Source organism: Mizuhopecten yessoensis, unplaced genomic scaffold, assembly GCF_002113885.1.
Source record: "Mizuhopecten yessoensis strain PY_sf001 unplaced genomic scaffold, ASM211388v2 scaffold10429, whole genome shotgun sequence".
In the NCBI taxonomy this organism is placed as follows: domain Eukaryota; kingdom Metazoa; phylum Mollusca; class Bivalvia; order Pectinida; family Pectinidae; genus Mizuhopecten; species Mizuhopecten yessoensis.
This window is the reverse complement of record NW_018408542.1, coordinates 24,474-48,483: the sequence shown is the minus strand read 5'-3', so window position 1 is coordinate 48,483 and position 24,010 is coordinate 24,474. Positions and strand designations below refer to the sequence as shown.

Here is a 24,010-nt window from a genome sequence, read left to right as displayed (position 1 = left end):
TTTCCAGGGGTCATATCGATTCTTGTGAAAATATCGCTGAGTTAATATATTTGTCAATATTACCTTGGACCCTATGTGGGCGCCAATGTAACAGAGGTGATTTTTTTTTTCAATGTCTCCGCTAGGAGTCGAACCCGGGACTTCTGGCTTGCTAGTCTTGCACTCTACCGAATGAGCTAAAAAGAAATTCTCCCTAGCTGAGTCGGTGGGGAGTGGCTAGTATATATGTATATATTTACATTTGCATGGCATTGTCACTATATAGCCTCTTTGAAAGCTGTGTCGTTGATGGGACTTTAATTACCATGCATCACGAGACACAATTCTTAGCGTATTAATACAACACTGACCGTAACTACAATATCCAATATAAATAAACATGACAGCTGCTGAAATATCGCTGGGAATTGTGAGATTTGACAATGTCATTGTAAATTTATGTGCAAAATAAAAAAGAAAATAAAAAACACTTTTATTACAACAAAAACAAGACCAAGGTCTGCAATATCGTGCAAAATGCACATCGGTTGAAATCACCAATGCCGGCAATGGAAACAATTTTAACACTCATACAATTTATCAGAAATATTGTCTGTTACACTGCACTGATCAACAGGGGTTCGTTACAAATGTCTGAAATACTCATAGGTGTTCATAGAACATAATACACAACCAAATCTGATACTGTATATATATTTGTCGAAACAAATTGAAAAAAAAATCATTATAAACCGCATTACGTGAAAATTATTCAAACTATCATAATAGTCTGAAGGGAAAAAAACCCACAAAAATGACGGTTTACACATACATGGACGTAACAGCCCTCCTCCCATGGGCCTACTCTGTGTTCCCCACACCAGCAGCTAGGCCTTAGGGGTAATTTAAATAACAGGCATACAGCTGGCCATGTGGTAATGACCTGTCCCTTGCAAATATTCCCAAACCAAATCATGGCAGTAGGAATTAAGGAACCATGTTACCAGGGTACTTTGGAATGACAATAGGTATATATCGTCATTTAAAATTTGTTTACATTATCTTTATGACCAAATTGCTATGATCTGGGTCATAATCACAATATACATATACATTGAAAAAGTCCAGAAGGTTTGGTATCAGAAGTTTTACTACTATTAGTGAATGTATTGGTGTCAAGTTCATTTACAAGCTGGAGGTTCATTAACCCTATCTGGAGGTCCATCAAATCTGGTTAATCAGGTATTAATATTCTCAATGACAATGCACATGTACAATAACAATATGTATCACATGGAAGCCAATTGTTATTTGAATTAAAGGTTAATGTACATGTATGTACTGAATGGTCATTCAACTCAATCTGTATTTATCAACACCATATAAATACAGTAGGATTAAATACGGCATGCATTGAACTGCAAGTTTATATTACACAGTTATGTTTTATTTTTGAGTCCAGTGTATAGAAGCACTATCGTGATTGGCTTCAGTATTGGAAATTAACTTTATCTTTATACAATAGTAATGTTTCTACTAGCACCACACTTGGAAAGGCTGGATGATCCTGATCATCCAGTCATCGGACATTGCGGTCAGGTATGGATGTATACAGGTCACAACTACATTGCTTGTTTATTAAGAATTTGTAAGAAGGTACTGAACGGTTATGAGAGAAATGTCTTGCCGTGTAACATGTGTTCACCTGACTTGGTGATATGTAAGAGTATCTACTGACTACTTAAGATTGTGTTATCATATCCCTTATAGATATTACATATGTATATATGTTACATCAATCTAGCTATAGTCTCTCAAAGGATCAAGGGTAGTGTGGTATTTTATACAACATAGTGACTGAATCAATGGATGTAAATGCTGTGTAGTACGCGCACATTGTCATTGAGATATATTTACTTGCAAAATATCAGGTAAAATGTTTTAAGAGTGATGTCAATTTTTATTTCTATTTTACAACAGATTTTAGAACAGTAATATTAACAATAATGCTCATTAAGATGACAACAACCTCTGAACTTTTGGTATTAATAATTATAGCCTGCTTTAATTAAAGCTGAGATCTAAGATGGTGGCCACAGGACAACATGTGTTGGTGTAAGTTAATTGTTACAACTGCATTGTATGATTACGTTACATTTGTATCAGCCTTGTTGATAGCCTTAGATGCATCATGACTAGAAAATCTGCCCTTAGAAGAGATTTGTCCTATTTTCAACTCTTAGTACATGTATGTTTGGTGCTGATGAACAAAATTTTAGTAGCATCTGAATTAGGGTCCGGGAATTAATCCTAGGGGGCAGTGGTGATCAGGGTACATTATGGTCACTGTGTACAATAGGGTGATTGTCATAACAGAATCTGTAAATGTTTCTTGGTTTTCATTTCATTGTTTGTAGGTGCATCAGATTGTTATCTTAGCATGCAGGCCCTTTCTGCCCCTTACTTTATGATCTACTGGCACTGTGTATCTGTAGGAGAGTGACTGTGTATCTACATGTATACAAGATTGTAATCAATGGACGTAATCCAAGATAGAATCACCGGTCAATAGTAATATAATGGCAAATTATACTGACCATAACTGTTGGTCATTCACATCAAGTTACTGTGTACTGGTCAGTGCAGAGTACACAGTAATTAAAGATTGCTTTCGTCAAGATAAATTGAGATTGATTTGGGTCAATAGTGTCCCACCATGTCATGTTAAATGTTGATAGAGCAAGCTGTAGCCTGATCACATGTGATTAATAGTCATTATATATATGATAGCAAAGTAAAATTGGGCATATAATGTGAATCATATAAATGTGAATCCTTGGTAGGTTTCAGACAGGATTTGTCTATTTTAGCCTATTGCATGATTGTATGTTGGAGATAAGGAAAGTAGGACCACCTGTGAAATCCAAGGTTTTGTGTGCTTCTTATTGGTGACAATAGCTATATAGGATGACAACACTTCATTGCAACATGTTGTCATGTGAATTCAATCTGTTCTTTCTGTCCTTTTGTCTTTTCTGTACTTTGATGTTTCCGTTTTATTTGGTGACAGGTTAATTATTGACTTACAGAAAAGTGACTGGGTGTAGGTTAGTAAGAAAAGTGACTGAGCATGTCAGTCAGAAAAGTGACCAAGTATGTTAGTCAGAAAAGTGACCGATTAGGTTAGTCAGAAAAGTGACTGGGTAGATTAATTACGTTAGTCAATGGCACTTTATATTACAGTAACGGGAACCAGGCAGGTAAAACTACGAAATTACCATTGTCACAACTGTAAAATATTTGTTTAATTCCTTTTCAAAGAAGTGTTCCATAAATATCACATGTTGTCATGTATTTTACAGAATTGTATTTGCTTAAAGTTTGACCATATGAAAAAAAGAAATTAAAAAGAAAATACAAACTGCATGGATCAAACTCGGGACCCTTCATGATACGGTATCAAAAAGCCTACTCTTTATCAATGTTTCTTTTCAGGAATTACATCTGCAAAGCATCAGAAATAGTGTCCACTTTATTGGCAAAATGGCCCATGAAAAGCTTGACAGAGAAATTACTCTAAGCCAAAATTACTCCGTTCGGGGTGCTTCATCTTCTATAAAGGAGAGAGAATACTCCCAATAAGTTGTAAAACCTTGCAATGGAACTCTTCTTCGGGAATATAACTGATACAATCATTGAATTGCACCCTTTCCAGGCACGGGTAGTCTAGTGGTAGGACGTCGGGCTCGTGACAGAAGGGTTGCAGGTTTCAGTCACACCACGGCACTGTGTTGTATCTTTGAGCAGGATACTTGATTCCGCTTGTTCCAGTCTACTCAGCTGTAAATGTGTTGGCAGTGGTAGAATTGTATACTGCTAGCTGTGAGTGCCGAAATGGCAGCACCAGCTGTATGCTCCAAGGGAGTTGAGAAAGATATTGGCTAGCCATGGTTGCAAAGGCTCTATAATTAGATTTGCATGGCATTGTCACTATATAGCCTCTTTGAAAGCTGTTTCGTTGATGAGACTTGAATTACCATGCATCACGAGACACAATTCTTAGCGTATTAATACAACACTGACTGGAACTACAATATCCAATATAAATAAACATGACGGCTGCTGAAATATCCCTGGGCATTGTGAGATTTGACAATGTCATTGTAAATTTATGTGCAAAATAAAAAATATATAAAAAACACTTGTATTACAACGAAAACAAGACTGCAATATCGTACAAAATGCACATCGGTTGAAATCACCAATGCCGGCAATGGAAACAATTTTAACGCTCATACAATTTATTAGAAATATCGTCTGTTACACTGCATTGATCAACAGGGGTTCATTACAAATGTCTGAAATACACATATTCTATAGACCTACTGACACATATGTGACACACCTACTGATATGAGTCACAGCACACATAAACATTTCAGACATTTGTAACGAACCTGTGCTCCGTCGCAAATCACTCACTTCAAACGCTATCAGTTCACGCGTTTCGTATCCACGGTTCCTCAGTTTCTGACGACATGTCAAATAACGAGGCTGTTATAGAATCTATCGACTGTTGTCAGGTTCCCATACAATCAACAAATACATTCAAGCATGGATTCTTCAAAAAATGAGCAAAGAGAAAAGTTTGAATTAACTTCCAAAAATAACTCCCTCGTGGAGGGCAAGGTCGGATTTACGGTGTTCACTGTATTTGTCCATGCGCGAAATTTGTTCCGGGGAAAAATCGAATCAATTTCAAATATTACTTTCAGCTCAGAGTTCTATTGATAAACTTAAATCACCCTATAGACATATCATACACAATTGTATTGATACTGAATTGTGGAATAAAATTGAAGTGTTCGTTAAAATTTCAAAGTACTACTTTGTTTGCCAATCAGCACGCGACAATACGCTGTTCAAACTATTGAACGAAATTGTGTGGACTGTCGATAAGGCAGGCATTTTTAATTTTAAATATAAATTATAAGTTAAAAAAGAACATAAGAGGCAGAGAAAACGTAAATATAAGTATTGAACTGTTTTTGTATGGTGTTTATGATCTATTTGAATGACACAGCTTTGCAAGCAAACAACATAATAATAATTTGTGAACCGCTTTGAGACGACCTACCAACTAGGTTGTGATAAAGCGGTATATATAAGAATCTCAAATTACTATATTTACTATAACCCTTTACCTTAAGTGGATCTTGGTTGGCTCCATCATTCTTGAATATTACGTTGTCATCATAAGGACCTACCTGGTAACATAGACAGTTGCAAAGAATAACATTTTAAAACATTAAATGTGAAAAAAATATTTGGTTGTGTCAGGAATAATTGATTCATTGCTAAAGTATATACATGTATGCAAATATAAACTTAAGGTTATAGAGCAAACATTTATTTACATTGATGTGTCCTGATCATGACCACACAAGGTTCCAAATAACAACATGTGGGTGATATGGATGTTGAGCCACCAAAGATGGCAGAGCTACATGTAGTTTAACTCATTCACCCCTGAAGACACATTTGAACTCTTCAAATTCAAAGGTTGGAATAGTTCATTATGAAACTTCAGGGGTGAATGAGTTAAAGCTGACAGGACCCCTCTTGTCACATTTAGTTGTGTGTACATGTGTTATGACAGTACGTAGCGTGTGATAATAAACATGGCCTGATACATCATTCATCACACTGTAAAGCTTCTGAAATCTCGCTTACTGAAGCTCTCATTAAAATTCTTATAAGGGTTGGGTTAAAAGGCAGGTTAGACCTTTTACATGTAGTTGCTCCAATTTATAATTAAAAGAAGATTGTTTGTAATGTACAGACATTAGATTTAATATTTATGATTTAAATAACATCTGTAATGTATAATATACTGTTAAATGAGTGGGCTAGTTTTAATATACTGTTAAATGAGTGGGCTAGTTTTAATATACTGTTAACTGAGTGGGCTAGTTTTAATATACTGTTAAATGAGTTGGCTAGTTTTAATATACTGTTAAATGAGTGGGCTAGTTTTAATATACTGTTAAATGAGTGTGCTAGTTTTAATATACTGTTAAATGAGTGGGCTAGCTTTAATATACTGTTAAATGAGTGGGCTAATTTCAATGTACTGTTAAATGAGTGGGCTAGCTTTAATATACTGTTAAATAAGTGGGCTAATTTTAATATACTGTTAAATGAGTGGGCTAGTTTTAATATACTGTTAAATGAGTGTGCTAGTTTTAATATACTGTTAAATGAGTGGGCTAGCTTTAATATACTGTTAAATAAGTGGGCTGATTTTAATGTACTGTTAAATGAGTGGGCTAGCTTTAATATACTGTTAAATGAGTGGGCTAATTTTAATGTATAGTTAAATGAGTGGGCTAGCTTTAATATACTGTTAAATGAGTGGGCTAGTTTTAATATACTGTTAAATGAGTGGGCTAGCTTTAATATACTGGTAAATGAGTGGGCTAGTTTTAATGTACTGTTAAATGAGTTGGCTAATTTTAATGTACTGTTAAATGAGTGGGCTAGCTTTAATATACTGTTAAATGAGTTGGCTAATTTTAATGTACTGTTAATAACAATAAGTGGGCTAATTTTAATGTACTGTTAAATGAGTGGGCTAATTTTAATGTACTGTTAAATGAGTGGGCTAGCTTTAATATACTGTTAAATGAGTTGGCTAATTTTAATGTACTGTTAAATGTACAGGCTATTTTAGAGTGTTTACTATCAGAGTACTGAGGTGATTGTCAAGGCAGACTGGAACATTTTATTGGTCAGTATTTACAATGCCAGACAGAATAAACTCTCCTCGTATCTACATCCTAGTTTACATGTGTTGTAACAGTGAATGTCTCCAAATTGGGACCTTGTAGTCATGTGTAGTTAGGAGTTGGGATTTTGTCTCGAAAAATCAATGGACCCTGACTGAAATCCTTGCCAAGTAAGTAAGTCTAAGACATGAAAGTAATTGTCACGTACAGAGATTCTAGCTGTGGTACCAGAATGCAGTTTTCCTTAGAGTTTTGCAGCAGCACATATATGTGCCTTTATTTTTTCTGCCGTGGCTGCTCTCCGAAATCCTTACTCCTAGTGGAGTCAAACTTCTTTATATATCGTTGTTACCACTTTAATGGTCACTGCATGGGGTCAAATGTTTTAGAACAAACTCATGATCATGACCAGTTTACATGTACATGTGTCGAGCATCACGTCCTGATCAATGTTATATAGATATGTTAGCCATGATCGGACTGAATTTGTATATGTACATTACATCACACTTCTAAACTGGATCAAATTGCATACACCCTGACTGACCTGCTGATCAATTCAACATTAAGTACACAAGAGGGATAGGACAAATAAATTGGGTGTAAATGTTCATCATTTGATGGATGTCGAGTTAGTTCATTTTAAGTTTACTGCCTACTTCAGATGGTAATCACTTGGTGTTTTTTTTATCATATGATAGTTCATTTTAAGTTTACTGCCTACTTCAGATGGTAATCACTTGGTGTTTTTTTTATCATATGATAGGTAAAAGTCTGTCAAACCTAGTGAATCATCAGCTGGCTAGGTTCATGTATATTTCTGTTTTAAATGCCATGATCGATACTACAACACTTATCCTACTCCGTGATTGGTAATTTGTTGAACAACAGCTATTTTGGGATCAGAATAATTTGTCGGTACATAAATAAATTTTTATCGGCTGTAGATAATTTAAAATTAAAATCTGAGCTTTAGACTTAAATTGAATTTGTACTGAAATGGTTTAAATTAATGCAAACCGTATAACTAGGAGTGCATATTTGGACCTGCAGAAAGTAAACAAATATCGCCTACATTTTGGACAGTTAATAGGTATACCGCGGGTTCAAGGCCTTGAGGTGGAGACCGTCGCCAGGTACTGGCTGCAGGTCAGTGGTTTTTCTCGGGGCATTCTGCTTTTCTTCCACCACCGAAACCAAGTACATCCTTAATGATCATAGGTGTTCATAGAACATAATACACAACCAAATCTGATACTGCAAACACAATAATGTAGTATTGTAACCCTTTCGCCACTGTAGACTACAATGGATTCATCCAGATCAATGCATAGTAAAGTTTACATTAGTTACATAGGGGTGAAAGGGTTAATACTCCAACTTGATACTTGGTAAGTGTTTTAAACTTGATATTGAATGCACTAACATTTGACAATGTCACTGATTAAAGTAATATACATTAAGCTTGATCACCAGTGGCATCAAAAGTGCCTGTGAGCTTATAGTATGGCACTGTAGCATCAGTGGTCAACGTTTCCTTTGAACATCTTATTTCTAAGAAATGAAAGACATAAACTTTGTCTTTGGCCATTGGCTCTCTGGGATGAAGTGCTACAATTTCCTCATATTAATTACCATAGCCTTCTTTAACTCATTCACCCCTGAAGACACATTTGAACCGTTCCAATTCAAAGGTTGGAATAGTTCACTATGGAACTTCAGGGGTCAATGAGTTAAAGGATACAAGAGTCCAATTAATATGTTAAAAACTTCAAATTACACTGTCTTAATAACCATGATTGCTTACTGCAGTTCATTTTGTTAGCTGATATGAATTGTGTACCCATCCGTAAATTATAATAACCGCTGACAACAGTTTTAAAATGGAGCATCAAGGAAGCTGGTACACTTGGTATTTTGTTTGAATAAAGGTGTAGGAGTCCCACGAAATAGACCAAACAGTTAGACATGCCTGGTCATGTTATTTAGGAGACTTTCAGACACAGCATTTTTAGTGTGTAAGTACAGAGGCATCTTCAACAAGGCTACTGCCACTATTTTGACTTTTCTGGACATAAAAGGTTGTGACCTAACCATGGTCCCAACAAAACTGGTTCAATGTTTCTTTGAGGAGCTTGATTTTATGATTTGAAATTTTGTTTTTCCCTCAACTTTCTGATGCATGGTTCGTTGTTATCATTGATTCAAGTAATCACCCATCCTCTTCTTTCGTTTTATTGTGTGTACTAATAATCGTTAGGGCTTTCATTAGAACCATTACTGTATTATGATATTGACAGTAGTTTGATTGTCTGTATATATAGGAACATTGTTGTCGGTGACAGTCGAAAATTCACAAGCCTAGGGGAAATCTTTAATTATGGCAAGTGAAATTCTCATCCTGAAGTAAAAAAGTAGTTGTGTTAGTTAGGTATGGTATGGCTCACGGTGTATCGATCAGACTTGACATATAGTTACCATCTCTATTCTCCCAGCCTGTGCAGCCATTGATTGGCGAGCTCCTACAAAATTACGCAACGTTTCAGGTCTCCTGTCATAGGGACATTTAGTCCTTTGGAAAACGACAAACGACTAATCAGTTTGTTCCTACATACACCTCTCCTGTTTATGGAAATGTAACTGTGCTACGCTTTGTTATAGAATCTGTAGGAATAAATCAATAAATGTGCTGAACTACAGGCCAGGAATATTGGTATATTAAAGTCACCATTTATTGGTTGTAATTACAGTAAGTTGTTGCTCAAGATCTAGACTATGGATGGAGTTATTGATGTTTCTAACACCACTGCTGCAATATATCATGTACGTTAAAAATATAAATAATACATTGAATAAACATGTAGTAGTTTAAACAAAAAGGTGTACATTGATTTACACCCCACATATAATTTAAAGTCCTTTGAAGTCCAAAGTCCAGCAAGGCTCTAAAGTAAAGAGAGAAAAAATGTGGTCAGAAATACAATGAAAAGACAAATATTCATTACATTACAATATCTCAAGCAAGAAATCTCTGTCAGAGATTACAAATTAGACTTAAAGTATGAGAAGTAAGCCACATCTTCTATATATGTACATATCTCAACAAATCGGATGAAAAACATTCTAAATAGCATGTCAGATAAAAATTTACCTACAGGGTACCTGGTAAAATATTCTATTTTAAAGAACTGAAATATAAACTTAAAATACAGAAGTGAACTGTGCAGTACAACTGTTCACTCAGGTGATTATGAAATTAGTTTGTTGACTGTGTAGGTCAGTCAGGTTGATATGAGGTAATTCTTGATTTTATCTTAAGCCAGTGAACAATTATCATGACCATATAGATTGTCAAGTAAGCAACATCTAAGTACTTATTACAACTCCTCTATCTGGTTTACGTTTATAGAGTACAGCGTTTGAACTAAGTATAGAAACAGTTCAAACGTAGTCGATTGTCTCATGTTTCTGTTCTACGTTTAATGGGACTTTATTCTTATGTTTTATTCCTTATTTATTTTCTAGGACAGGATTTAGACACTATTACACAAATATTAATTTTACCTTCAGACTTGGTTTTGTACCGTATGATATTTTAGTGAGTTTTTTTTACTTTCACAATGTTTTGTTGCAGGTACCAGAGTTGTTTAGTAGTATACAGGAGGCTACACGACGGGACATCACAATAGATATGGTGGAGACGAAAGCCCCCGAGCCGGCCAAGGCCTTCTATGAGGTGATGTATGTGGGTCGTGCCAAACTCAACACCAAGAAGATAACCTGTGTCCACATCGATGAACTGTGTCACAAACTGTCAGAGAAGGAGAAAGAGCGGAAACAGAGACAGGAGGAACAGAATGAACGGCGTCAACGCCATGCGAGCGGTGCTAGTGTAAAAAGTCTGCCGGCTAGTCTGGACGAAGTTGTGTCAGTAACAGAGAATGAACTTGGAGCTCAGAACGAGCGTCTACGAGGCAGCACCATCCACATCAACAGTCCATCTAGTAGTGCTGATGACCTGTCTGGATGTAGTGATGGTATAAGCTCTTCAGAAAATGTTCTAGAAAATTCTGGACACTTTTCACATTCATACTCAGCAGAAGGTCTCTCTGGGTCTGGTGATTCACGAGAGGAGATTTGTGATTTGGTTACTAGGGACCATCTCAGCCATAGTAACAGTGCTGACCTTGATCAAGGTCAGAAAGAACTCCATGTCCATTTTAGTGATTCCCATCACTGTGAGTCGTCCAAGGACAATCCTAACAAAACCATGCTCTTTTGTCTTGGAGCCAGTGATATTTCCCTCATTAGTCTGGACAAAAAGTCCACCATCCTTGACCGACGGTTCAAAGATATCTCCTCAGTATCACAGGTACATATAAGATGCAATTCAGTCCCGTTGAAATTCAATTTCCATAAAAAAATTATCAAATTTGGTTCAACTATTAAATGTTTTTCATAATACATTTTGTTCAAGTGTATTTTTGGAGACTGAAATTTGAACTTTTTGTCAAATCTGAGGTTTTTTTTAAGTGTATCAGCATTATCATTAAAGCAATATTGGAAAGGAAGAAAAAATGACACTGATATTTTAAGAAGGCTGGCATTTCACAAAAGTGTAATGATCTTTAATTTTATATTATTATATATTGTTTTATTTAGGGCAAAGAAAGACCAGAGGTGTTTGGATTCATAGTCAGAGAAAAAGGAAACACGTTCATCTGTTATATACTGAAGTGTCATTCCTGCTCCGTGGTAAGTAAGAAATGAAAACGACACGCTCATCTGTTATATACTGAAGTGTCATTCCTGCTCCGTGGTAAGTAAGAAATGAAAACGACACGTTCATCTGTTATATACTGGTGTGTCATTCCTGCTCCGTGGTAAGTAAGAAATGAAAACGACACGTTCATCTGTTATATACTGGTGTGTCATTCCTGCTCCGTGGTAAGTAAGAAATGAAAACGACACATTCATCTGTTATATACTGGTGTGTCATTCCTGCTCCGTGGTAAGTAAGAAAGGAAAACGACACCTGTTATATACTGAAGTGTCATTCCTGCTCTGTGGTAAGTAAGAAATGAAAACGACATACGTTCATCTGTTATATACTGAAGTGTAATTCCTGCTCCGTGGTAAGTAAGAAATGAAAACGACACACGTTCATCTGTTATATCCTGAAGTGTCATTCCTGCTCCGTGGTAAGTAAGAAATAAAAACGACACGTTCATCTGTTATATACTGAAGTGCCATTCCTGCTCCGTGGTAAGTAAGAAATGAAAACGACAGGTTCATCTGTTATATACTGGTGTGTCATTCCTGCTCCGTGGTAAGTAAGAAAGGAAAACGACACACGTTCATCTGTTATATACTGAAGTGTAATTCCTGCTCCGTGGTAAGTAAGAAATGAAAACGACCCGTTCATCTGTTATATACTGAAGTGTCATTCCTACTCTGTGGTAAGTAAGAACTGAAAACGACACACGTTCATCTGTTATATACTGAAGTGTAATTCCTGCTCCGTGGTAAGTAAGAAATGAAAACGACACATTCATCTGTTATATACTGGTGTGTCATTCCTGCTCCGTGGTAAGTAAGAAAGGAAAACGACACGATCATCTGTTATATACTGAAGTGTCATTCCTGCTCCGTGGTAAGTAAGAAATGAAAACGACACGCGTTCATCTGTTATATACTGAAGTGTCATTCCTACGCTGTGGTAAGTAAGAAATGAAAACGACACACGTTCATCTGTTATATCCTGAAGTGTCATTCCTGCTCCGTGGTAAGTAAGAAATAAAAACGAAAGACGTTCATCTGTTATATACTTAAGTGTCATTCCTACTCTGTGGTAAGTAAGAAATGAAAACGACACACGTTCATCTGTTATATCCTGAAGTGTCATTCCTGCTCCGTGGTAAGTAAGAAAGGAAAACGACACACGTTCATCTGTTATATACTGAAGTGTAATTCCTGCTCCGTGGTAAGTAAGAAATGAAAACGACACACGTCCATCTGTTATATACTGAAGTGTCATTCCTGCTCCGTGGTAAGTAAGAAAGGAAAACGACACGTTCATCTGTTATATACTGAAGTGCCATTCCTGCTCCGTGGTAAGTAAGAAATGAAAACGACACACGTTCATCTGTTATATCCTGAAGTGTCATTCCTGCTCCGTGGTAAGTAAGAAATGAAAACGAAACACGTTCATCTGTTATAATTATACTGAAGTGTCATTCTTGCTGCGTGGTAAGTAAGAAATAAAAACGAAAGACGTTCATCTGTTATATACTGAAGTGTCATTCCTACTCTGTGGTAAGTAAGAAATGAAAACGACACACGTTCATCTGTTATATACTGAAGTGTCATTCCTGCTCCGTGGTAAGTAAGAAATGAAAACGACACATGTTCATCTGTTATATACTGAAGCGTCATTCCTGCTCCGTGGTAAGTAAGAAATGAAAACGAAACACGTTCATCTGTTATAATTATACTGAATTGTCATTCTTGCTGCGTGGTAAGTAAGAAATAAAAACGAAAGACGTTCATCTGTTATATACTGAAGAGTCATTCCTGCTCCGTGGTAAGTAAGAAAAGAAAACGACACACGTTCATCTGATATATACTAAAGTGTCATTCCTGCTCCGTGGTAAGTAAGAAAGGAAAACGACACACGTTCATCTGATATATACTAAAGTGTCATTCCTGCTCCGTGGTAAGTAAGAAAGGAAAACGAAACACGTTCATCTGTTATATACTGAAGTGTCATTCCTGCTCCGTGGTAAGTAAGAAAGGAAAACGACACACGTTCATCTGATATATACTGAAGTGTCATTCCTGCTCTGTGGTAAGTAAGAAAGGAAAACGACACATGTTCGTCTGTTGTATATACTGAAATGTTATGCCTGCTTCATTAAGTCATGACCAGAAGAGAAAGTGACACAGTTATAATATGTGTAGTATAATTGCTACAATAGTATTCCTGCTTAGTGGTAAATCAGAAAGGAAGGTGTGTTTTACCATTTGTTCTTTATTAAAACTCCTTAAAATTGAAAGTTTAATTTACATTTATGCCTTAAATATTTTGTGTATTTTTATGCAAAGCTTATTCCAAGGGTTCTGCTCTTGGTAATTAGAGTTCCAATGCTAACACCCTATACCGGCCCTATCCATTACTTATATACAGCTATACACAGACAGAATCTCATCCCGTCCTGTTAACACTAGTAATCGTGTTGGTCACTTTATATCGCTGGATAATTGCTTTCTAATAAAGTAGAGACAGCGAATACTGAACAAATATCTATAATGTTTCCAATTTCCCTGATTTCTGAATAACGAAATATGATACCTGTTATAGGCGGAGTACATGTTAACGTATTGAGTGGAGGTTCTGGTCCCGATACACTAAGCTACAAATATAACACATACTAATTATTGTAGGCCTAGGACAGTAGTGTACAGTATTGAGTGGAGGTTCTGGTCCTGATACACTAAGCTACAAATATAACACATACTAATTAACGTAGGCCTAGGACAGTAGTGTACAGTATTGAGTGGAGGTTCTGGTCCCGATACACTAGGCTACAAATATAACACCTACTAATTAATGTAGGGCTAGGACAGTAGTGTACAGTATTGAGTGGAGGTTCTGGTCCTGATACACTAGGCTACAAATATAACACCTACTAATTAATGTAGGGCTAGGACAGTAGTGTACAGTATTGAGTGGAGGTTCTGGTCCTGATACACTAGGCTACAAATATAACACCTACTAATTAATGTAGGGCTAGGACAGTAGTGTACAGTATTGAGTGGAGGTTCTGGTCCTGATACACTAGGCTACAAATATAACACCTACTAATTAATGTAGGGCTAGGACAGTAGTGTACAGTATTGAGTGGAGGTTCTGGTCCTGATACACTAGGCTACAAATATAACACCTACTAATTAATGTAGGGCTAGGACAGTAGTGTACAGTATTGAGTGGAGGTTCTGGTCCTGATACACTAGGCTACAAATATAACACCTACTAATTAATGTAGGGCTAGGACAGTAGTGTACAGTATTGAGTGGAGGTTCTGGTCCTGATACACTAGGCTACAAATATAACACCTACTAATTAATGTAGGGCTAGGACAGTAGTGTACAGTATTGAGTGGAGGTTCTGGTCCTGATACACTAGGCTACAAATATAACACCTACTAATTAATGTAGGGCTAGGACAGTAGTGTACAGTATTGAGTGGAGGTTCTGGTCCTGATACACTAGGCTACAAATATAACACCTACTAATTAATGTAGGGCTAGGACAGTAGTGTACAGTATTGAGTGGAGGTTCTGGTCCTGATACACTAGGCTACAAATATAACACCTACTAATTAATGTAGGGCTAGGACAGTAGTGTACAGTATTGAGTGGAGGTTCTGGTCCTGATACACTAGGCTACAAATATAACACCTACTAATTAATGTAGGGCTAGGACAGTAGTGTACAGTATTGAGTGGAGGTTCTGGTCCTGATACACTAGGCTACAAATATAACACCTACTAATTAATGTAGGGCTAGGACAGTAGTGTACAGTATTGAGTGGAGGTTCTGGTCCTGATACACTAGGCTACAAATATAACACCTACTAATTAATGTAGGGCTAGGACAGTAGTGTACAGTATTGAGTGGAGGTTCTGGTCCTGATACACTAGGCTACAAATATAACACCTACTAATTAATGTAGGGCTAGGACAGTAGTGTACAGTATTGAGTGGAGGTTCTGGTCCTGATACACTAGGCTACAAATATAACACCTACTAATTAATGTAGGGCTAGGACAGTAGTGTACAGTATTGAGTGGAGGTTCTGGTCCTGATACACTAGGCTACAAATATAACACCTACTAATTAATGTAGGGCTAGGACAGTAGTGTACAGTATTGAGTGGAGGTTCTGGTCCTGATACACTAGGCTACAAATATAACACCTACTAATTAATGTAGGGCTAGGACAGTAGTGTACAGTATTGAGTGGAGGTTCTGGTCCTGATACACTAGGCTACAAATATAACACATACTAATTAATGTAGGGCTAGGACATGTATAGTGTACAGTATTGAGTGGACATGTTCATTGACAAATACACCCCTTAAGTCACATTTGAACCTTACCAAATCAAAGACTTGGCAAGTCTAGTGTAAACATGTAGGGGTAAATGAGTTAGATAGTGGTTTCTGAAATAATATTAAAGATATAAAAAAAAGTTAGCACTGTTATTTCCTGGCAATAAATTCCTTCTTATAAAATTCAAGGTTGTATGGTAAAAAGGACTCATTTTCATCTTGATGTTGAACAAATATAAAAGGCTATAGGTTTTAGTTATACAAGATCATTGATGGTAGGATGTACAAGTAGACTTAGTACATGTATATGATGATTGGTTGTGTTATATTACAAAGTAGATATATCCATGACTGTGTTATATTACAAAGTAGATATATCCTGCTCTGTAATCAGTCAGACTTCAAATGATTAAGTAGAAACATTTCGGTGATTGTCACGTGATATTTTGATAAATGTCACACGATGATTGGATTAATGTTAATATAACTGATGTGAGCTAGGAAATAAGGAAATGTTCAATAAGGATGACTCCTAAGTGATTAGGTTATTAGTTTGGGAAACAAATATTGATGTTACTGATTGCCTCTCTATGGCATACAGTTTCTGTCTCAAAAATGTGTTTACTCAACACCATGTTCAAACTCTCCTGTTGTGATTGGTTTCTGTCCCCTAATCACACAATTATGTTGGTAGTAATTGAGTTGCTCAGAAAGAAATCCTCATATTTTCAATTAGCATTATTATTCCAGACCTGTAATATTCATTTTCAACAAAACAAAACAACAAAAACTGTTTAAATGCACTTCTGCAAAACTTTCACTTAATGTTTAATTTGAATGCTCACATTATACAAGATAACAAGAAGGAATTGTTATGTGATTTATTATGAAGTATTTTAAAGTTGTGTGGGTCTGGCAGATATTGTAGCAAATGTTTCTGATTTTGAAATAAGAGTTATCAGTTCAGAATGATCTATGATCCAACAAATACCATTACGATTTTAACCTTTATTTGAAATTCACCATGACCTGGTTGACATCTTATAAATAATAACCATTCAATTGTCAAGTCGATATCCACTTACATGACCTCATAAATAATATAGATTGACTTGTTTTTAGGTTACCTGACCATAGGTCATGGTAACCTATTGTGATAGTCTTTTGTCCGTCGTGCATTAACTTTTCCTTGTGAACACGATAACATCTGTAAATATTAAGCGAGTTTGATGAAACTTTGTATGCAGCCATATATCAATAAGATCTCGGACGAGTTCGAAAATCGGAATTATTTGACGGTAACTTACAGAGTAATTGCCCTTTGTAATATTATTATTATTGGACCTTGTGAACACGATAACTTGAGTAAATGTAAACCGAGATTGATGAAACTTTGTATGCAGCCATATATCAAAAAGATTTCGGACAAGTTCGAAAATGAGAATTATTCGACAGTAACTTAAGTTATTGCCCTTTGTAATAATATTATTATTGGACCTTGTAAACACGATAACTTGAATAAATGTTGACGGAGTTCAATGAAACTTTGTCCGGTAATTATATGACGGTAACCTGCAGAGTTATTGCCCTTTGTCATTATATTATTATTGGTCCCTGTGATGTTGATTGACATTACACAAGAATAGATGTAAATTCATGTGGTACACCTGTTTTTTCATTCATGACCTATTTTTGCTTCTAACAAGGTGCTATTAAAATTGTGTGCCTTATTTAATAAATCATTGATTTACGCTTTTACTTGTTTCTTTTAATCAAGAACAGAAGACATACATTTACCAAGTTTGTTCAGAACAGACCCCTTGGGTCAAAATTGGAGTCACACCCATTTATTTCAGTTATCGTGTTCACAGGGTCCAACAATAATAGAATTACCAAGGGGAATAACTATGTAAGTTATGGTCAAATTGGTCCGGTATTCAAACTCATTCAAGATCTCATTGATACAAAGCTGCATACAAAGTTTCATCAAAATCGGTTCATATTTACTGAAGTTATTGTGTTCACAAGGAAAAATTAATGGACGATGCAGCAAGGTCACTCGGACCGAAGAAAAGTATGAATTGGCCCCTGGATGACAGTCCTAATTTGAATCGGATGTCAGGTGACCGTTAAGGCCCATGGGCCTCTTGTTATAAATACCAACACTGATTGAGTCAATATCGCGAACCACTGACCTTTATGTGGTTGATACAACCATTGAGTACCTAGGACAAAGTTTGGGATATCGTATATGATGAGATATTGTCTAGGGTAGATTAGCACTCAATGTCAGTCAGACAAACTGGAAATAACATTGTCCTTATAAATAATTAGTTCTAAAAAAACACAAATCCATACAGGAAATTAAAAAAATTAGATGCTTTCTATGGAAGAAATTGGCAGGATCTTGTATATAGAATAAATCTGATTGTCAGATATTGTAATATTTGTGAAAATCAATGCATACAGGGAACTAAAATATAGATAAATTGTACAAAATAACAGCATGTGATAGCACCATATAGGACATAGAAAACTTAAGATGAACAACACATAGGACAACATACATGACATAAAGGGCTCCTAACTAACATGGCATTAAAGGCTCCTGTTGTACAGGACATAGAGGGCTCCTAATGTACAGGACAGGTCAACACAAAGGACATAGAGGGCTCCTAATAAGAATGTACAGGACATAAAGGGCTCTTAACAAACATGACATTGAAGGCTCCTGTTGTACAGGACATAGAGGGCTCCTAATGTACAGGACATGTCAACACAAAGGACATAGAGGGCTCCTAATGTACAGAACAGGTCAACACAAAGGACATAGAGGGATCCTAATTAGAATATACAGGACATAAAGGGCTCCTAACAAACATGGCATTGAAGGCTCCTGTTGTACAGGACATAGAGGGCTCCTAATGTACAGGACAGGGCAACACAAAGGACATAGAGGGCTCCTAATGTACAGAACAGGTCAATACAAAGGACATAGAGGGCTCCTAATGTGCAGGACAGGTCAACACAAAGGACATAGAGGGCTCCTAATGTACAGAACAGGTCAACACAAAGGACATAGAGGGCTCCTAATTAGAATATACAGGACATAAAGGGCTCCTAACAAACATGACATTGAAGGCTCCTGTTGTACAGGACATAGAGGGCTCCTAATGTACAGGACAGGTCAACACAAAGGACATAGAGGGTTCCTAATGAACAGGACAGGTCAACACAAAGGACATAAAGGCCCAACCTTGTACCGGACATATATAGAGGCTCCACATTGTATAGAACATAGAGGCCCAACATTGTACAGGACAAATAGGGCCCACATTGTACAGGACATAGAGGGTCCATATTGTACAGGACATAGAGGGTCCATATTGTACAGGACATAGAGGGTCCATTTTGTACAGGACATAGAGAGCTACTGTTGTACAGGACATAGAGGCCCCACATTGTATAGAACATAGAGGACTCACATTGTACAGGACATAGAGGGTCCACATTGTACAGGACAAAGAGGGTCCACATTGTACAGGACAAACATGTAGAGGGCTCACATCGAAAGGACATAGAGGTTCCATGTTTTACAGGACACAGAGGTCCAATGTTGTCCAGGACATAGAGGTCCCATGTTTTACAGGACATAGAGGTCCCATGTTGTCCAGGACATAGAGGACTCACATTGTACAGGACATAGAGGGCCCACATTGTACAGGACTTAAAGGCCCCATGTTGTACAGGACATGGAAGGCCCACATTGTACAGGACATAGGGGGTCCACATTGTACAGGACATAAGAGATTTACTGTCATTGAGGTCCCACATTGTACAGGACATAGAGGCCCCACATTGTACAGGACTTAGAGGCCCCACATTGTACAGGACATAGAGGCCCCACATTGTACGGGACATAGAGGGCCCACATTGTACAGGACATAAAGGCCCCACATTGTACAGGACATGGAGGGCTTCTGTTGTACAGGACATAGAGGCCCACATTGTACAGGACATAGAGGGCCCACATTGTACAGTGCATAGAGGGCCCACATTGTACAGAACATAGAGGGCCCACATTGGACAGGACATAGAGGCCCCACATTGTACAGGACATAGAGTGCCCACATTGTACAGGATATAGAGGCCCAACATTGTATAGGACATAGAGGGCCCACGTTGTACAAGATATAGAGGCCCCTTTATTTATGTCCTGTACAAAGAGGGCCCATGTTGTACAGTACATAGAGTGCCCACATTGTACAGGACATAGAGGACCCACATTGTACAGGACATGGAGGCCCCACATTGTACAGGACATAGAGGGCCCACATTGTACAGGACATAGAGGGTCCCCATTGTACAGGACATAAAGGGGCCCACATTGTACAGGACATAGAGGGCTACTGTTGTACAGGACATAGAGGGCTACTGTTGTACAGGACATAGAGGCCCCACATTGTACAGGACATAGAGGCCCCACATTGTACAGGACATAGAAAACTACTGTTGTACAGGACATAGAGGCCCCACATTGTACAGGACATAGAAAACTACTGTTGTACAGGACATAGAGGCCCCACATTGTACAGGACATAGAGGCCCCACATTGTACAGGATATAAAGGCCCCACATTGTACAGGACATAGATGGCCCACATTGTACAGGGCATAGAGGGTCCTCATTGTACAGGACATAGAGGGCCAAAATTGTACAGGACATAAAGGCCCCACATTGTACAGGACATAGAGGGCCCACATTGTACAGGACATAGAGGGCCCACATTGTACAGGACATAAAGGGCCCATGTTATACAAGACATAGAGGGTCCACATTGTACAGGACATAGAGGGCTACTGTTGTACAGGACATAGAGGGCTACTGTTGTACAGGACATAGAGGGCCCACATTGTACACAGAGGCCCCACATTGTACAGGACACAGAGGCCCCACATTGTACAGGACACAGAGGCCCCACATTGTACAGGATATAGAGAGCTACTAGTGTACAGGACATGGCAATATACATGACATAGTGGGTACTGATAAACAAGTCATAAAACAACATGCAAAACACCATTTGTAAAGGGCTCCTGAATAAAATCTAAACAATACAAAATAAGCTGGTATATACAAAGCGCTTAATAAGCATATATATTTGTACTGTACAAAATTAGCCTAGATATTTTGCTATACAAACTATTCTTGTATACATGCCTATAAAAATGAAAAAAAAAAGCCTCAGGCCTGTTTAAGAAAAAAATTCATTATAAGCCTTTTGATATAAAGTGTAAATCAGTCTGACTACAGTACCATAAATGTAAGCTTTTATATACTGTACAAAATGTACCCAGACAAATTAGCTTGTATATATATAAGTACAAAACATTTCATTTTAGAAACATTGTTCAGACATATAGCCAATAGAGTAGGCAATACAACTAGATACATGAAGGAACACTAGAAACACAGACATTTTTAGGTCACCTGAGCTTTAGCTCAAGTGACCTATTGCTATCCGTTTTCGTCCGTCGTCGTCCGTCGTCCGTCGGCCGTCGTCCGTTAACATTTTACATTTCAAACTTAAAGTCAAGTTCTGCTGGGCCGATTGAACTGAAAGTTGGTAGGAATGATCGCCTCATGGTCCTGACAAAGTGTTGTTATTTTTCGGGTCGATCAGAAATCCAATATGGCCGCCACGGCCGCCATTTTGAAAACCTATTTCAAACTTAAAGTCAAGTTCTGCTAGGCCGATTTAACTGAAACTTTGTAGGAATGATCAGCTCATGGTCCTGACAAAGTGTTGTTATTTTTCGGGTCAATCAGAAATACAATTTGGCTGCCATGGCCGCTATTTTGCTACTAAATTCTAATAGGCCGATCTCGCTTAAAATTGGTCTAGGAATGATCAGCTCATGGTGCTGACAAAGTTAAGTTAACATTATACTATTTTTTACTCAAATTGGTACATATTGCAACAAAAAAAAAAAATACTGTAGACTCAGGTGACCGTTTAGGCCCATGGGCCTCTTGTTGTTTCATTTGCTCCCATATACCTGCTTTATATCTTGTACCAAGTTTAGCAAGGCGTGAGTGAATGACGTGTGAGGAAATAAGACCATCCAAGATTGATTGGACTTTAAGTGTTTTGACTCTTACCGACACAGTAGTTACTTTGGGTGTCGGGTCTTATTTGTAGGTAGGCTGAAAAATCAATCTGCTAAGTGTTCATATCATAATGTTTAAATGTTACATCTCTGTGGGCTGAAAATAATGAATGGTTTCCTTTTTTATACAAAAACAATCTAAATCATAAGATTGCAAAAAGATCGGGAGAGACCTGATGATTCTGTAATTATATTCAGAGGAAATATGTGATGGCTGACATGTATATAACTTCATAGGGAGAAAAATTGGAAATTATTTTCAGATATTAAGTTGTGAAATCATTTAATGGGCATTTAATGAAGGAAGGCCTTGATTCAGTGTTGCATTGGAGAGAAGCTGTTATCCACAGCGTGACAGATGCTGAGGACAGAACAGCATCCAGCCAGGCACACATTAAATAGAATCTGGGTAAATAAGTGCTACTGATAATACTTGTATCAATAATGCAGCCCAAGTTGTGGACGCTGAATTTGACCTTCATCCTATTCATCATTGACTTGGTTAAGACAAAGTGGTCTAATCCATGAATTATGTTGTCAATATCTAGGTAGGGATAATTATGACATAAATTATATTTATAAAAATGTATACAGTAGTAGTGTAATGTTTGTACACTGAATACGTTATTATGTATGATATAGGAAGGCAGAGTATTGCATGCATCCTTAAAAGAGGTCAATGTGACCTTTATTTGACTTTGACCAGATCTTGTCATCTCAAGTACTAAAATATAGTGTACCTTGATAATACAGGTTTCCAGAGCAAATCTCAGCTGCTGTTTCCTGATCATGAATAGGTATCAAACTTTGTATATAAGTATATCACGGGAAAGCAGTGTGTTGCACCCTAAACTGATGTCATTGTGACTTCTGTTTGACCTTTATGTTAACCTCAAGTACTAAATACAGTGTAATACAGATTTCGGGAGCATACAGATTTCGGGAGCATATCACAACCACTTATCTAATTTTGTGTGTAGATGTTTCATGAGAAAGTCATAATGTCACATATGTATACTAAAACTATAGGTCACATAATTTTCACAAATTATTTTCTAAAAACCTTTGAAATGGCAGATTCAATTGTAATAACACAATTACATGTACATGTAGTTGATACTCTTCATTTCAGACCCTATCTAAAATTCTTTTTCGTAAGTAACCAAATAAATGCCATTTTATAAGAGCAGCTCTGTAGAGTTATGTAATGGTTACGTAACCTACGTTGGCTGTATAATGCAGGTTGATGAGATTATGGCAGTCCTGAGGTCGGCATTCCAGTCAGCTTACGAACAAAATCGCCAACAGATCTGTCAGATGTGTCCCTTACATCAGCTGCATCGACTGTGCCAGGAGATCAACAGTAAGTACAGTTTCAATCTTACTTCTCTTGTATGTTTACAAATGATCAGGGACACCAAGGAACTTTATATCAGAATTTTGTCTTAAGACATGTATACAAATCTAGAGACAAAATGATTGTTAATTGTCTGTTAATGTGTAATGTTAGACACAACACCAACGATAGTACATGTACATAGATTTTGTACTTGTACCATCAACCAAGGCAAAGCATGTTTGTTAGTCAAAGTTTGCTTGTTAAACATTAAGCTAATTGCAGTACTTAAGATAGTCACACAGAGGCTGGATTGGTCTGCAATCATCGAGATCTTGTGAGAGACTGACTTGTATGGTTTGGCCTTCAACAATTATTAGACCTTCAGGAAATATCATGTAAACCAAGTTTTATGGGTTTTTTACCATTCAGCATTTTAAGGTTGTAATGTGTTGCTTATATATATGGATGTTGTACAAAATTTTCTATAATATTAATATTGTTATACTTATATGAATTAAAATGTCAGGAGTGTCATTATGTGATATCTTCTGTACTATTTCACTAGGGATTACCCAACTTTGTACCCTGTTATGATAGAACCAGTACATTTCTGGGATTGCAGAG

General features: G+C 37.1%; 1 protein-coding gene across 2 annotated transcripts in view; it reads left to right on the top strand.

Moving 5' to 3' along the window:
• The window catches only part of LOC110460549 (TBC1 domain family member 4-like), a 55,097-nt gene that overhangs the window by 10,309 nt on the left and 20,778 nt on the right, over positions 1–24,010 (top strand). For both annotated transcript variants that reach the window (XM_021513517.1, XM_021513516.1), the window contains exons 3-5: positions 10,402–11,139; positions 11,430–11,522; positions 23,290–23,410. In XM_021513517.1, the coding sequence (XP_021369192.1) occupies positions 10,402–11,139; positions 11,430–11,522; positions 23,290–23,410 (952 nt within the window). The remainder of the gene's footprint in view (positions 1–10,401; positions 11,140–11,429; positions 11,523–23,289; positions 23,411–24,010) is intronic.